The 14,557-nt window shown below is 42.4% G+C and overlaps 1 protein-coding gene across 1 annotated transcript; it reads left to right on the top strand.

Annotated features, from left to right (window-relative positions):
* Positions 1–4,251: 4,251 nt before the first annotated feature.
* Positions 4,252–14,064, top strand: GPR26 (G protein-coupled receptor 26). The gene is made up of 3 exons (XM_088476963.1): positions 4,252–4,988; positions 8,117–8,230; positions 13,195–14,064. The coding sequence occupies exons 1-3, from the start codon at positions 4,321–4,323 to the stop codon at positions 13,427–13,429; spliced, it is 1,017 nt and encodes a 338-aa protein (XP_088333089.1). The 5' UTR covers positions 4,252–4,320; the 3' UTR covers positions 13,430–14,064.
* Positions 14,065–14,557: the final 493 nt, after the last annotated feature.

Raw genomic sequence — 14,557 nt, 5'->3', positions numbered from 1 at the left:
AAATTACATGTAAACTAAAATCTTGTTATTGTTTGCGCAAAAATATAACCTCAAAGGTATGAACACAGATTGCACCTGTTCACCCCTCCCCCATCTGCACATTATACAGGGCCAGCACCATCTTGCCATGTGCACACTGTAAAAGCAGGTGACCTTATTTACACATTACTCCTTATGGAATTCCCCTCCACCAACACTGACCCAGATCTAGCAGTAGAATCCCTGCTTAGCTTGTTATGCCCAATCATTCCCATATAGGCAATATCGTTTAATCTGCTAATCATCGAAATGGACTTCTCTGTCCCAAGAGCTGCCCTATTAGGGAACTGTCCCATGTAACAATGTCAGAGTATACAGTTTGATTTATCTGGGCTGTCACCAGATGGAAAGACATCATATTTCCAGCCAGCAATTTTTCAGACAAAAAGAGAAGAAATAAAAAGAAGTTTTCATCTCAGTCCTTTAATGAGGTGTTGTCAGACCGTTAGCTGGGAGAGGTCTGTCAGCTCTGCTGTTCGGTATCTCTCATCCATCCCTATACAAATATGAGTGGGAGGCTGAACCTGTATCTGTTTATGTCTATGGGTTTCTGCAGCTATTATGGGTCCATGAATCACAATAAATATCACCTTTTCCTGCAGGGCTCCATGAATACAAACATCATATATCTCACTGCATCATCTCTTCATACAAATATTTCTATATAGGCTAAACAATTATTATTATTATTATTATTATTATTACATTTTATTTATAGGGCACCACAAGTGGTCCCCAGTGCCGTACATGCAGTAAAGGGAGTAAAGGGTACACAGAACATTACATTACAATACAGTAACCAAAATATAAACAGAACACAAGTAACAATTAGCAACACAATTCTCCATACACAATACAGCTGGGAAGGTGAAGGCTGTCATAGAAGTGCTAGAGAAGAAGGCTGTGAGACCGTGGGGAGGAGGACCCTGCTCCTAGGAGCTTACAATCTAGGGGAGACAATTAAACATGTCCCCTTCATTTATAGAATAGAATATAGTATTCGTTTAACATAAGTGACACTTGAGAATATATGGTTAGATATAAAATCCCACTGGAACATCCGTGAGAGAGCGTAACCCAGATGCACAATAGAATAATATATAGAGAAAATATTGCCTATTATAGTATATATATATATATATATATATATATATATATAGTGTATATTATCAGTTATTTATATAGCGCATACATACTATTCAGTACTTTTCAGAAATGTATATATATGTTCCCTCCAATTCAAATGAGCCCCGTCAGGAGGTCCCCGGCATAGTGGGTGGCACAGTGATTAGCATTGCTCCAGCTGTGCATTTGGTTCCGAGCCACGGTGCTGTCTGTTGAGAGTTTGACAAGCGGATAGATAAATTGCTCTGACCAAATTGGACACAGTTAAGCCAAGGAAGGCAAATTAGATGATAAACTATCACAGCTAGCAGGGACTGTTGAGCTTGAATAAAATCTTGTGATTGTACATCACTGTGGAATATGTTGCTGCTGAATAGGTAACAGGCAAATAAAATTTTGCTTAATCCATTTTTGTATAAAACTCTCTAGAAGTCACTAACCTTTAACTGCGTATATTGGAAGCTCACAGCACCCCACGGTCTTAAATTATAGATCATTCTGAAACGTGCTTAGCAACATTACCATCTTGCTGTCTATATTTCAATTAGAGGTTATAGTTTATGTGTTGATATTTTGTTTTTACAGCCTATTTTGCAGTAAGATGTCATACAAACAAGTGTTGATATGTTGAGTGATTTATAATTTAAACATTTTTATTTCTTGGGCTTTTATTTCACAAAACTGATTATTCTATAAAATATGTCTTGTTGGTTAAGGTTGTCTAGTGAATCTATAAATGATGTACAGTTGATCTATTTTCAAAGTGTCACGTGCGACTATTTTTTTTTTTAGGTGGGTTGTTGTGAGCACCTATGTACTTATGTGTTTTATACCTGCCTACCCAGTTAAGGGTTAAATATACAATGACAACCAGCCATACGTTCTTCTCCCTGTGTTGTCAGCCAAGTATGATTTATTACCTTGATAATGCCAATTGCATCGCACACCTCTGGCCAATGAGTGGCATCAACTGCATCTACACATAGTAAGATGTTAGCTACAGTATACTATATATGAGTAGCAATGTACAATGGACCCGATAGTGTGATGAGGGAGCAAAAAAATGACTTTGGCAGTTTCAGAAGGTGTCATTAGGAATCTTCTGAGATGCCATGACTAGTTTCCCGGAATTCAGACTTCTGACAGACTGCGTTATTATAGGTATGGTACAGTGGTTAAAAATGGAATGGTTATGGAATGGGTCCCAGCAGCTGAATAGATGCCGGTTCATATCCCAACGCCAGCAGCCCGGAGAAGATCCCGACAGGGCAGGTAAGTACCCTATCCCTACCCCTCTTCCCCCCTACCCCTAAACCTCTCTTAGTGGTGCCTAACCCTAACGTCCCTTACCACTCCCTAACCACCCCCATAGTGCCTAACCCTAACCTCCTCCTGGGGGTGCCTAACCCTAACCTCCCCCAGTGGTGCCTAACCCTAACCCTCCCCCCTACGGGTGCCTAACCCTAACCTCTGCCCATCCCAAACCTAACCCTAACCCTGCTATACTCCCTAAACCTAACCCTCACCCCTGCGGCTAATGCTAAGGGCACCCCAGACTTATCTCGTTCAGGCTGGTGTCTTTCGGAGTTCCGGTGTCAGGATTAAGATAGGCGTCAGTATTTCAACGCCTATCTTAAGTCCCTTGTAGGGATTCTGATGCCGGTATTGAGACCGTCTCATAGCTACATCCCGTTAAAAATACCTCAGTTATCATAGTTATCTGCTATTATTATCTTGTATACACATGGGCATCACAAGGGTTGTGTAGCGCTGTACAAAGGGATAAAACTGACAAGAAACATAAAGACAGACTAATACAGACAGCATAACATAAGGACAGACTAATACAGACAGCATAACATAAGGACAGACTAATACAGACAGTATATAAAATCACATAGATGCATAATTAAAGAGTGCAGTTAGCATATTCACATAAACCTTGTATTGTCAAGAAGCAAGCTCCTGTACAGACAAGGGCAACAGGCCAGGGGCAAATGTTACACCTGGCAGCTCCTGCCCTAAGACTGACATTTCCGGTCAACCTGAAAAAAATGGCAATACATAGGGGGGGTCTATTTACTAAGCCTTGGATGGAGATAATGTGGACGGAGATGAAGTACCAACCAATCAGCTCCTAACTGTCACTTCACAGGCTGTATTTGAAAAATGACAGGAGCTGGTTGGCTGGTACTTTATCTCCATCCACTTTATCTCCATCCAAGGCTTAGTAAATAGACCCCAGGCTGCAGTGTGCAGTTGTTACTGACCCTTGCTTAGATGCACTCACGTATTAGAAAATAAAAATGGAATGACTTCCTAAGTGTCCATTGTGGTAAAGTTTCAATAAAATTGAGAAAGTTTTTCTTTATGATGAACTACTATATGTTATTACTGCAGGCAGAGACAGACAAGCTTAGTAGTAGTTAGTTTGTTTATAATACAAGCCAACCTGAGCTTTATAAGGATGTGATGCCTGTTAGGCGCTAGCAAAGCACAATGGGGACACACATATCTGTGATATAAGTTACTAGAATGATCAGGAAGGAAGCAGGGGAATTGATTGTTTTTCCAAGTGTGTAAAATGTGCATCTGTACAGTTAAATAATAGCATGGAGATGTGACTTGTGGAACTACAAGTCCCACTATGCTGTGCACACCCCGGATCTGAATGGAAGGACGTGCAGCCCTGCAGTCTCTCAGTGTTACTCTATATGACACTAGTCCTGCTCTCTGTAAATGGTGACATCCTGCATCCAGTGAGCTATGGTGACCTGGTATGGTCCAGGCAGGCACTGTGAGGTGCGAGGTTTCCTCAGTCTCTGATGTTGGATTGATGCTCAGAGGATGAAGCATTTTGCTGTACTTGTCTCCTATAAACCCTCCCCTACCCATTGCCAGCACCGCAAAGCACTGATTCCACAATAGGCTCCATGTGTAGTCCTGCAGGGAGGGAGTCTGTGGAAATGAATATTACACACGCCAGCTCACCTGTGCTGCTGAATGTGCCCCACTCATGAATTAAACACAAGGAGAACTTCTGATCGCCGCGGCAACAGAAGAAGACAGTTCTACCGGGCAGGAGCTCTTGTGCCAGCCTCCAGGATGCCATCAGGCATGGGTGCCAAGGATGCTTAGTCTGGGGGGGCTCCAGCAATGGAGCTGTGGGGGATTGCTGGCTGCTCCCTAATGGTTGTACTAATCCTGGCTGCGCTGCTGTCCAACGGGATGGTGCTGATCTGCTTCCTCAGCTGCTCTGCCCTCCGCGGGCAGGTGCCGGGCTTATTCACCCTCAACCTCACCCTCTGCAACCTGCTGCTCACCGTCATCAACATGCCACTGACACTAGTGGGGGTCATGCGTGGGCACCAGCCCGGGGGAGACGGTCTGTGCAGGGCAGTGGGCTTCTTGGAAACTTTCCTGACCAGTAACTCCATGCTGAGCATGGCAGCCCTGAGCATTGACCGCTGGGTGGCTGTAGTTTTCCCACTGAGTTATCACTCTAAGATGAGGTATCAGGATGCTGCTGTCATTCTCCTGTATTCCTGGATTCACTCCCTGTCCTTCCCCACGGTGGCCCTCTGCCTGTCCTGGGTGGGCTTCCACAAGATCTATGGCTCCTGCACCCTCTACAACAAGGACCCAGAGGAGGGGGCATCCTTCCTGGCATTCATTGTGCTTTTCCACCTGCTTAGCTTCCTCCTATCCTTCCTGGTGCTGTGTGTCACCTACCTGCAGGTGCTGAAGATAGCTCGTTCCCACTGCAGGAGGATAGATGTGATCACAATGCAAACTCTGGTACTACTGGTGGATCTACACCCCAGGTATTATTCACTGGCAGTAAATGTATTAGTATGTATATTGCAAAATATAGGTTTTAAGTAGCTACACAATATTCACAGTCTAGTCTGTCTCATCTACTGTGCCCTGTTTGAACAAGCAGAACATGAATAAATTGCAGTAGACTTTGCAGGAGACTTTGTGACAGCTGACACCCACATGCCTGTGTCACCCATTTAAATCCATAGCTGCAAATATTGCAAGATCCATACCAGAGCTCTCGAAGCTAGGCTCTTTGTGATTCCTGACAGGAAGAGATACAGTAATAATACAGCAGATAGGATGTTGTCTGGGACTATTGTCTAAAAATAATTTGATAAAAGAAACACAGAATATGGTGCTGCCTGGGTAAAGCAACACACAGCATTGATTTGCTGATGCTCTGCATTATGTAAGTGAGGCTGAATTTTTTTTTTTTTTGTAAATGACATCATTTATCACCATAGTGGAAACATGGCTTGTCATTGGCAGATGTGCACCAGCTGTGTGTGTACACAGTAACGCTTGTTTTACTGTAATGGATGACACAACAGAAGTAGTGTGTATTATTTGTATCTTTTTAATTGAATAAGTCACTAAAATAAGTGTAATTGATTATGGATCAGACTTGGAATTTAGCCGGTGCCGACCCAGGATATTCCCGAGTCAGCGCCGTTTACACCGGAGCCGTGTCTGCAGTGACCCGGCTTTTCCGACGTTGAAGTGGACACTTAGAGGTGACGTCATCTCCAAGCACCACTGAAGCTGGCCAATCGGCAGGTTTGCGGCACGATCCAGGTCGTGACCCGGATCGCTCCGTTTAGACTGCAGGGTTTCACAGGTTATTCCCGTGTAAAACCCTGCAAGTTACCTGGGTTGGATTGCTGGGTCACTCTGCCCGGCAATCCAACCCATTCCCCTTTTACACCAAGGAGCTACCAGGGCTAACCCTGCAATCACCCGGGTTGTAGCTCTGGTGTAAAAGGGGTATTACTATGTTGTACCTGGCTTCAGAATTCTAGGTGGTTGCTGGAGCCTGCTTATATAGACTGTAAGCTCCTAGGAGCAGAGTCCTCCTGCCTCTTCTTCTCATAGCCCTTTCTATAGCACTTCAATGACAGCTTTCACCTTCCCAGCTGTATTGTGTACTGAGAATAGTGGTGCTAATTGTTACTTGTGCTCTGTTTATGTTTTGGTTACTGTATTGTTCTGTGCACCCTGTACTGTCCCGTTGTTGATGTATGTACGGAGGTGCGGATCAGCTGTGGCGCCTTATTAGAAAAATGTAATAATAATAACATCAGAAACAGCTAAGCTGTATTTGTATATTTGTTAGTTAAGTGAGTGAGGCTATTATATTAAATTTTACTTGGATATTTGTGTGTGTGAGCATGTGTGTGTGCGCGTGTAAGAGTTTACTACAGTGCTCAAGCTAAATATAATAAATATATATATATATATATATATACTGTGATTGTGAGAGGAAGCGGTGGGGATTTCAAATGTAGAATATATAGGAGAATGGGAGCTATCACAGAGGAAACTGTAGGATCTCCATAAACACCAGTCCTCTGCACATTTTAATATACAGTCAGGTGCATAAATATTGGGACATTGACAGAATTTTCATATTTTGGCCTCTATTCACAACCACAATGGCTTTGAAATGAAACAAACAAGATGTGCTTTAACTGCAGGCTTTCAGATTTAATTGAGGGTAATTACATCCAAATCAGGTGAACGGTGTAGGAATTACAACGGTTTCTATATGTGCCTCCCACTTTTTAAGGGGCCAAAAGTAATGGGACAAACTAAACAATCCTAAATCTAACTTTCACTTTTTAATACTTTGTTGCAAATCCTTTGCAGGCAATTACAGCCTGAAGTCTGGAACGCATAGACATCAACAGACGCTGGGTTTCATCCCTGGTGATGCTCTGCCAGGCCTCTACTGCAAATGTCTTCAGTTCCTGCTTGTTCTTGGGGCATTTTCCCTTCAGTTTTGTCTTCATCAAGTGAAATGCATGCTCAATTGGATTCAGGTCAGGGGATTGACTTGGCCATTGCATAACATTACACTTTTTAGCCTTAATAAACTCTTTGGTTGCTTTTGCAGTATGCTTCGGGTCATTGTCCATCTGCACTGTGAAGCGCTGTCCAATGAGTTCTGAAGCATTTGACTGAATATGAGCATATAACATTGCCCGAAACACTTCTGAATTCATTCTGCTGCTTTTGTCAGCAGTCACATCATCAATAAATACAAGGGAACCAGTTCCATTGGCAGCCATACATGCCCACGCCATGACACTACCACCACCATGCTTCACTGATGAGGTGGTATGTTTTGGATCATGAGCAGTTCCTTTCCTTCTCCATACTCTTCTCTTCCCATCACTCTGGTACAAGTTGATCTTTGTCTCATCTGTCCATAGGATGTTGTTCCAGAACTGTAATGGATTTTATAGATGTTGTTTGGCAAACTCTAATCTGGTCTTCCTGTTTTTGTGGCTCACCAATGGTTTACATCTTGTGGTGAACCCTCTATATTCACTCTTGTGAAGTCTTCTCTTGATTGTTGACTTTGACACATATACACCTACCTCCTGGAGAGTGTTCTTGAAAAAAAGTCTGCAGTTACAGCACATCTTGTTTGTTTCATTTCAAAGCCATTGTGGTGGTGAATAGAGGCCAAAATATGAAAATTCCGTCAATGTCCCAATATTTATGCACCTGACTGTATATGTAGCTTGTACATAATATACTCACAAAGCAAGCTAAATTGGAACAATAAATATCCAGTTTGAATGGGCAGACATTACAATGCACCTGACAGTAAATAGCTCTGTACAGGTGTTTCTTTTTTAATTTTTAACATCATTTGACCAATACTTGGCTTGGGTGGGGAATCGCAGTTCCCCCTAAACATTTGATGTATTATAAATGATGTTGGGACACTGATCATATAAGATATGAAGGCAAACCTAGCACAAGTTCACAAGGGGTTCCCCTGAAAGACTACTGTATCTCTCTGGGTAAATCCATACTTACATAAGATTGTTGTATATATTGTAAAATAAATTCTCCTGCTAGTCCTAGCAGTTTGCTGAGGTTTCTCTCTTCCTTTCCTTAGCGTGAGACAGAAATGTTTGGAAGAACAGAAGAGGAGGAGGCAACGAGCTACCAAAAAAATCATCACATTCATTGGGACATTCCTGCTATGCTTCACTCCATATGTAATCACCAGGTGAGTGCCAGGCTGGCCCTGCTTGAGGCTCAGGGCCTGATTCAGAGCCGGACGCTATTTGCGCTCGCTCGTTCAGAAAAAGGGGCTGGCTATTTAAATTGAGCGCTTGCTCTTTGCGGTCTGTTGACGCCTCTATGTCTGAGCGAGCGAACGAAATATGCACTCGCTATTTTGTAAAGACGCCCCCTGGCCGCTCGCATCCGATGTCATCTCCGCTATTTATTTGATTAATCGAGTACATCGAAAGGCATCTGAACTGCTCGCAGTGCTTGTGGTTGGATTTTCCTACCGCAATAATGCGAACAGTTCAGGCTAAGAAACAACCAAGTGACGTGGTCGATGACGCTGCTTTGTTAATTATGCGCACCCTTAAAACGCCCGTTTTGACCTTTTGGCACGCCTGCGTTCGGATCACCACTCCCCGTTTTCAAGCACCTTCCCCTGTTACCACCCACAAACACCTCATTCTGTCACTCGAATTAGCAGGCATTCGCTATTTTGCGAGGACACAATTTCCGATCGCAAGGAATGGTTCGCGCATGTGTATTACAGCCCATATGCATGCGCAGTTGTGCGAATATCGCTCGGAGCGAACGAGCGGCCGCTTACGAGCGGCTCTGAATCAGGCTCTCAGTTCAATGATCATGTTTGGAAATTGAATTGCAACACTAAACAGAAGAAATTGGTAATATTATTTGAATATTATAAATATAAGTGTTATGCCGAAACATCATTAAAAAAAAAAGTTTATTTCACTTAAAAAAAACAATTTACACTCATATCTAGAACTTAATGGTAAAATATACTATTCTGACTTTTAAAGATTTTCTATTACAACATTGTTACTAAATAAAATTAATGAGTGATAGAATATTACCTCCCCAATCCATCATAAACACCGAAAGACAGCTCTGACAAAGGTTTTAATATAAGACAAAAAGCTGAAATAGGAAAGCATTGCATTGTGGTTTATTAGACTGTCATTATTGCATTCAGACTATTACCCTTTGAGCATGAAACCTATTAACTCAGGAATCTTACAGAAGAACAAAACATATATAGGGCCGGATTCAATTAGACACGACAAATCAATAAATTATCGCCGGCGAATTTATCGCCCTTATCGCCGGTTTTGGTGCGATATTTTCGCCTATTCTGGCAATGTGCGCTCTCCATTTTCACCAAATTCTATTGCAAAACAGGCAAAAACACATATATGCGATAATTTTTCATGGCGAAACCTGCGAAAATTTCTCCACATTTTGGCAAATCAGTCTGTACCCCAAACAAAGCCTAACTGAAATAGGGAATCAATATAGAAGTGTATTAATGGCCATAATAAAAGTTTGTTGGGTTCTTAAATTGTGTCAATTAGCTGTTATATGAGTATTTGCATTAGTGTTGAAAAATGATAAAAAGCAATGTATTTTTGAGAAAATAACTGCTGGACGTAAATTGGGGATGCACTAAATGGGTGCAAGTATATTTTTGTGTCTATAAAGTGCACTTTTAAAAAAATGTAAAAATACACTGCAATATTTAAAACACCTTTCCCATCCATACAGCCCCCCAAAATACCAGGCCCGCTACGGTAAACCCATTTTCCACTACTTTTATTTTTTTTTACCCCAAATTTTTTTGACCAAATTAAGCTAATTTAAAAAACTTTTTGGCTAATTTATCATTAGGGGGCTGTCCAAAGGGTTCTGAAACAAAACGCCCACTTTTTTAGCCAAAAATATGGATTTTGCATTTTTTCTCACCTGATGGTGAAAACTTATAGCTGGCTTCTGCCTATGCATATATCGCACATGCGATAATTGAATTGCGCAATTTAAAAATTATCCGGCCCATAGTTCATTGATATGTCGGGCTTACAAATGGCTCCATCCAATTTGTGTAGACAATCAGTGGAGATTGTTAGCCTAATATTACCTTTGTGCCTCATGTGTCAGTGACTTATTTGGTTCTTAGGGAATTGATAAGCTGCATTGCCAGGAAAACAAGTTAGGTGGGCCCAATATATTATATGCTATTTGTGTGTATACGATGGGTTCACTCTGTTGCTTAGAAACTAGTGATATAGCAAGATGTATCATGCCGGTGATAAAGTAATGCACAGCAAGACAAAATGCAGTGCCCACAGAGACATGATATGCCACAGACAAATCCCAGTATTATGCCAGTGATACTTACCAGTAAGATTATGCCAGTGATTGTCACAGTGGGAGATGTCCCAAGATGTGGGAGTGGACCCACTGTATTTCTATTGGTACTGGCACAGGCTAATAAATGCCTTCCCAAGTTATCTTAGCAAGGAGGTGAGGAACATTATGCTGGGACACCCACAGGTTGAGAACCTAGGTTCACCCCACTAGGCAACACCTGGCATAATACCGAAAAACAAGGGCCAATTCAATAACATTTTTCTACAGCAGGAACATATATTTTCTTATTGAACAGCTGTTAGTATTGCCTAGGGTGGTCTCTAGCTCTACATACCCTCCTAGGCTATGGTATTTTTCGGCTTCAGGGGACATTGTCTGACGGTGTTTTCTTGGTATAATGGAAGTGGATCTGATATTAGAAAGGTCAGTGTGAACATGCCATTTTATTGTCAAGGTACCTGTCAAAGGTCTGGGTCACATGACAAACCAGGTTAAACGAATCAAAGATCAAAACAACTGTACAGACTAGCTCACAATAGGCCAGAATTTCCCAGGTTTGAGAACTAAACAAACCATTGGACCTGGTCTTCAGGCACAAAACGTCTCTCTCTCCTATGGAATATTGTTTTCAGCAGGTGAGAATCTGCACAGGCGTTGTTGCCAGAGTTATTGTGCCGGCATAGAACCAGTCCTGCGTCATTTCAGGCAACATCTATTTGAAGTGAGAAAGTAACTTTTTGGTGGGAGAGGTAATGGCAGCATAGATGGGAACAGACACAATTGTCTATAGTCATTTTATAACCCAGGAAAAGTTGCAGGGCTTTCTAGGAAATTGGCTGTGGCTAATTCAGTACCATGGATACTTCTTTACAGTACAATGAAAGGCTGCATACAGAAACAATGTATCCCAGGTGCACTCCTGGGATGTATAAAAATGTGTGTTTGAACAGCTGCAGGCTGCACTGCCTGCAGCTGTTCAAACACACATTTTTAAACATTTGTCATTCTGTCCGTTACAGGACAGATTACACATGGGAGTGATCTGAGAGAGATTTATCCAACCTTCTAAAGAGGACAAGGGGAAGGTGATTCCCATACTGGAATATGATTGGTTATGCTTGGTTGCTATGGGGAACACCTCAACTTCTCCTCTTTCGAAGATATGATAAATATTAGTCCAAGTCTAAAGAATCAATCAGAATGTTGTTTACATAAAATGCCATTATAGAAATGCTGAAAGACCTCTAAGGCATTGAACCACCTGAAAGTCATGACGTGCTATTAATTGTGGCTATGGTGTGTGTTGAAAGTGGTCTTCCACTAGCACTGGCCCAGAGGTCGACTTTATTCTCATTTACTATTAATTACGAACCACTGAGAAACACAAAAGATGGTTCAATATACGGTATATGTCCAATATTCATAAAGTTGTCATTTATCAACCCTAACCCTACTGCTAACAGTAACCCTAACACTAACCCTAATGCTAACGGCAACACTAACCCTAACGGCAATGCTAACATCAACCCTAATGTCTCCTAAAAATGTTGACATTAAATCATAAATCATTTCCAATATCGACATTCAGTCAGTCAACATATTGCAGGTGACGGCAATAAATTATGTTGACATTTTAACCTGTCGACATGCTGAACGCCGACATCGTGACTGCATACCCTATTCAGCACTAACTAGGATGTGATATGCAAAAAGAGGGGATGAACTTTTGGTTCTCCTATTCCCAACAACGATTATGATAATCTGGACCCTCAGATCTTCAAAGTACTTTTTGACTATACATCTCTCACTATAACGTACTATCTGTAATAGCGCACTTACCTACAGTACTGTACATTTCATTTTATAATAATAAGAACTGTAAAGACAAATTAAAAGACAATAGAATGTACCCTTTAAATGATCGTATATCGATCCGGAAAGATAAATCTACCCACTTAAGCCATGTAATTATCTCCAGGCCCCATAGTACAATAAGCATTTTCTACAGCATCAAATTTCGGAGACATAGGGGGCGATTCAATTCAACGCAATGTTGAATAGCCGCGGGAGGGAGCTTCCGATGCTATTCAATACACCGCGCTGTTTGGGCGTGCTAAGGATTTTTTCTCGCAGCCCCCTGGGGATAAGAGAAGCAATCCAACAAAAGTGCCGGGTGCGCAGCTGTTTTTCTGCTTAGCGCAGCGTTAAGAGCCGCACGCCCGGCACTTTGGTCAGAGAATGCCAGTTAATGCGCCTTAACACCATTGTTAAGACGCAATATCCAGCATTCTCTGACCACACAGCGCACTGAATTGAATAGCTCTGGGAGCTCGCTCCCAGCGCTATTCAATTCACATTGAATTGATTTGCCCCCATAGCAAGCTAAGTGATACCCCTTTTACACTGACCAAATAACCTGGTTTATTGTCGTGTCAACCCGGGTCGTGGTTCAGTGTCCCCCAAAAAAATTACCCGGGTCCTGTGACTTGGCAATCCAACCCGGGTAGCGAGCAGGGTTGGACCCAGCTTATGGGGCAGTGTACACTGGTGACCCGGGTACCGTTTACAGTAAAGGAACACGGGCTCAATGGCGCTTGGAGATGCTGGCAAAACGTAACACTGCATCTGTCTGCAGTGTAAATGACCCGACCCGGGTAATGGGGTCTGTCAGGGTTTGAACCATGTCCCAAATCCCGGGTCAGACCTGGTATTTTAATGTAAAAGGGGTATGAGTGAGGTTATTATATTCATTTATTACTCTTGGTAACCTGTAAATGTGCGTTGTCTTCACTCCAGGCTGGTCGAGATCTCTTCTTCCACTCCTATCAGTTCTCAGTGGGGCATCATCAGCCGGTGTTTGACCTACAGCAAAGCTTTGTCAGACCCATTTGTGTACTGCCTGACACGGAACCAATATAAGAGCTGCTGCCGAGATATGGTGAACAGACTCCTCAAACGCAGTTCAGGAAATTCCTCAGCTCAAAGGGTCAACTCTTATGTTGGGAACTTGGTGCCAACCACTTCTGCTTAAAGAAATCAAACAACTGAACAGGGACGGGCATCCACTGCTCTGCCCATATGATACTTGTTACAAAAGGGAAAACGTCCAACTTTCCTCCTGTTTTTATTTATTGCCTTAACTTATTATCAGGATGTTGTTTAAACCTCAAGGTGGCTGATTGTGATACGCAGGCGCTGTCCGAATCATATAGTCCCAAGCACAAGATTACTGCCCACAATATGAAGACAAACCTGGACATACAGAACACAAAACTAATAACATACGTAAGTGAACAACTGAACCTACTATAAATGAGTTGTTTATTATACCAGACAGTGGAGATGTTTCCTCTGACCTAACCAAGAAGAGAATTGGAGATATGATTCAGTGGATGATGATGATGATGATGATGATGATGATGATGATGATGAAGCTTGTTGATGACAATCATGTGTAAATAGAAGTGACCATATACTCAAGACATGATTCTTGTTGGATTTATTACTTAGAAGCAAGTGGTGCCTATACCTCTGGGAAGGAACTAATGCATACGCAGTTACAATCCTGTACGCAGCGGTTGTGCCAAATTATGCAAAAAGTGCAGCCACCGGGATTTGTATTAAGACGCCAAAAAGTGGTGTCTACAGTCTGGCTGCTTGTGTACACAGAGGCACCATCGGTTGCACTATCGATGTTCTGAGTGACCCTATGATTGCAGAATGTCTGTCGATAGTAACCCACTGACGCCCTAACCACCGCGCACAAATTTGCACTCACAGGCACGGCCTACAAAAACGGTGGCGACATGCCTGCATTTGAGCCGCCACCCTCCCATTAACTCTCTTAAATGCTCTCCGTCTGTTAATCACACTGCGTCCAAGTCCACACTGTGACTGCCATCGGTAATGATTCATACGCATACGCAGTGCGATTCATACGCATACGTAGAAAAAAAATCACTCAACTGTGCAAACATCGCATTGCATCCACTACTGAATCAGCTACATAGTTTGACTTTTTTTAAAAAACAAAACTGAAACACGCTTCATGTTAATACGTTCAGATTTGGCTGCATCTGTGCACCGCCCCTATACAGCCGCTCGTGAATGTGTCCGTCATCGCTGTCCGCGCACATTTGCACCAGCGATATCCTTGGTG

The sequence above is a fragment of the Taudactylus pleione genome, unplaced genomic scaffold (genome assembly GCF_031769625.1).
Source record: "Taudactylus pleione unplaced genomic scaffold, aTauple2 ptg000198l, whole genome shotgun sequence".
Classification (NCBI taxonomy): Eukaryota; Metazoa; Chordata; class Amphibia; order Anura; family Myobatrachidae; genus Taudactylus; species Taudactylus pleione.
Note: the sequence above shows the minus strand (reverse complement) of the source record. Positions and strands in the feature narration are given on the sequence as shown.

Coding starts and splice junctions, on each gene's coding strand:
- GPR26 (XM_088476963.1), top strand. CDS start 4,321: ATGGAGCTGTGGGGGATTGCTGGCTGCTCCCTAATGGTTGTACTAATC. Junction 4,989..8,116: donor CTGGTGGATCTACACCCCAG/GTATTATTCACT, acceptor TCCTTTCCTTAG/CGTGAGACAGAAATGTTTGG. Junction 8,231..13,194: donor ACTCCATATGTAATCACCAG/GTGAGTGCCAGG, acceptor TCTTCACTCCAG/GCTGGTCGAGATCTCTTCTT.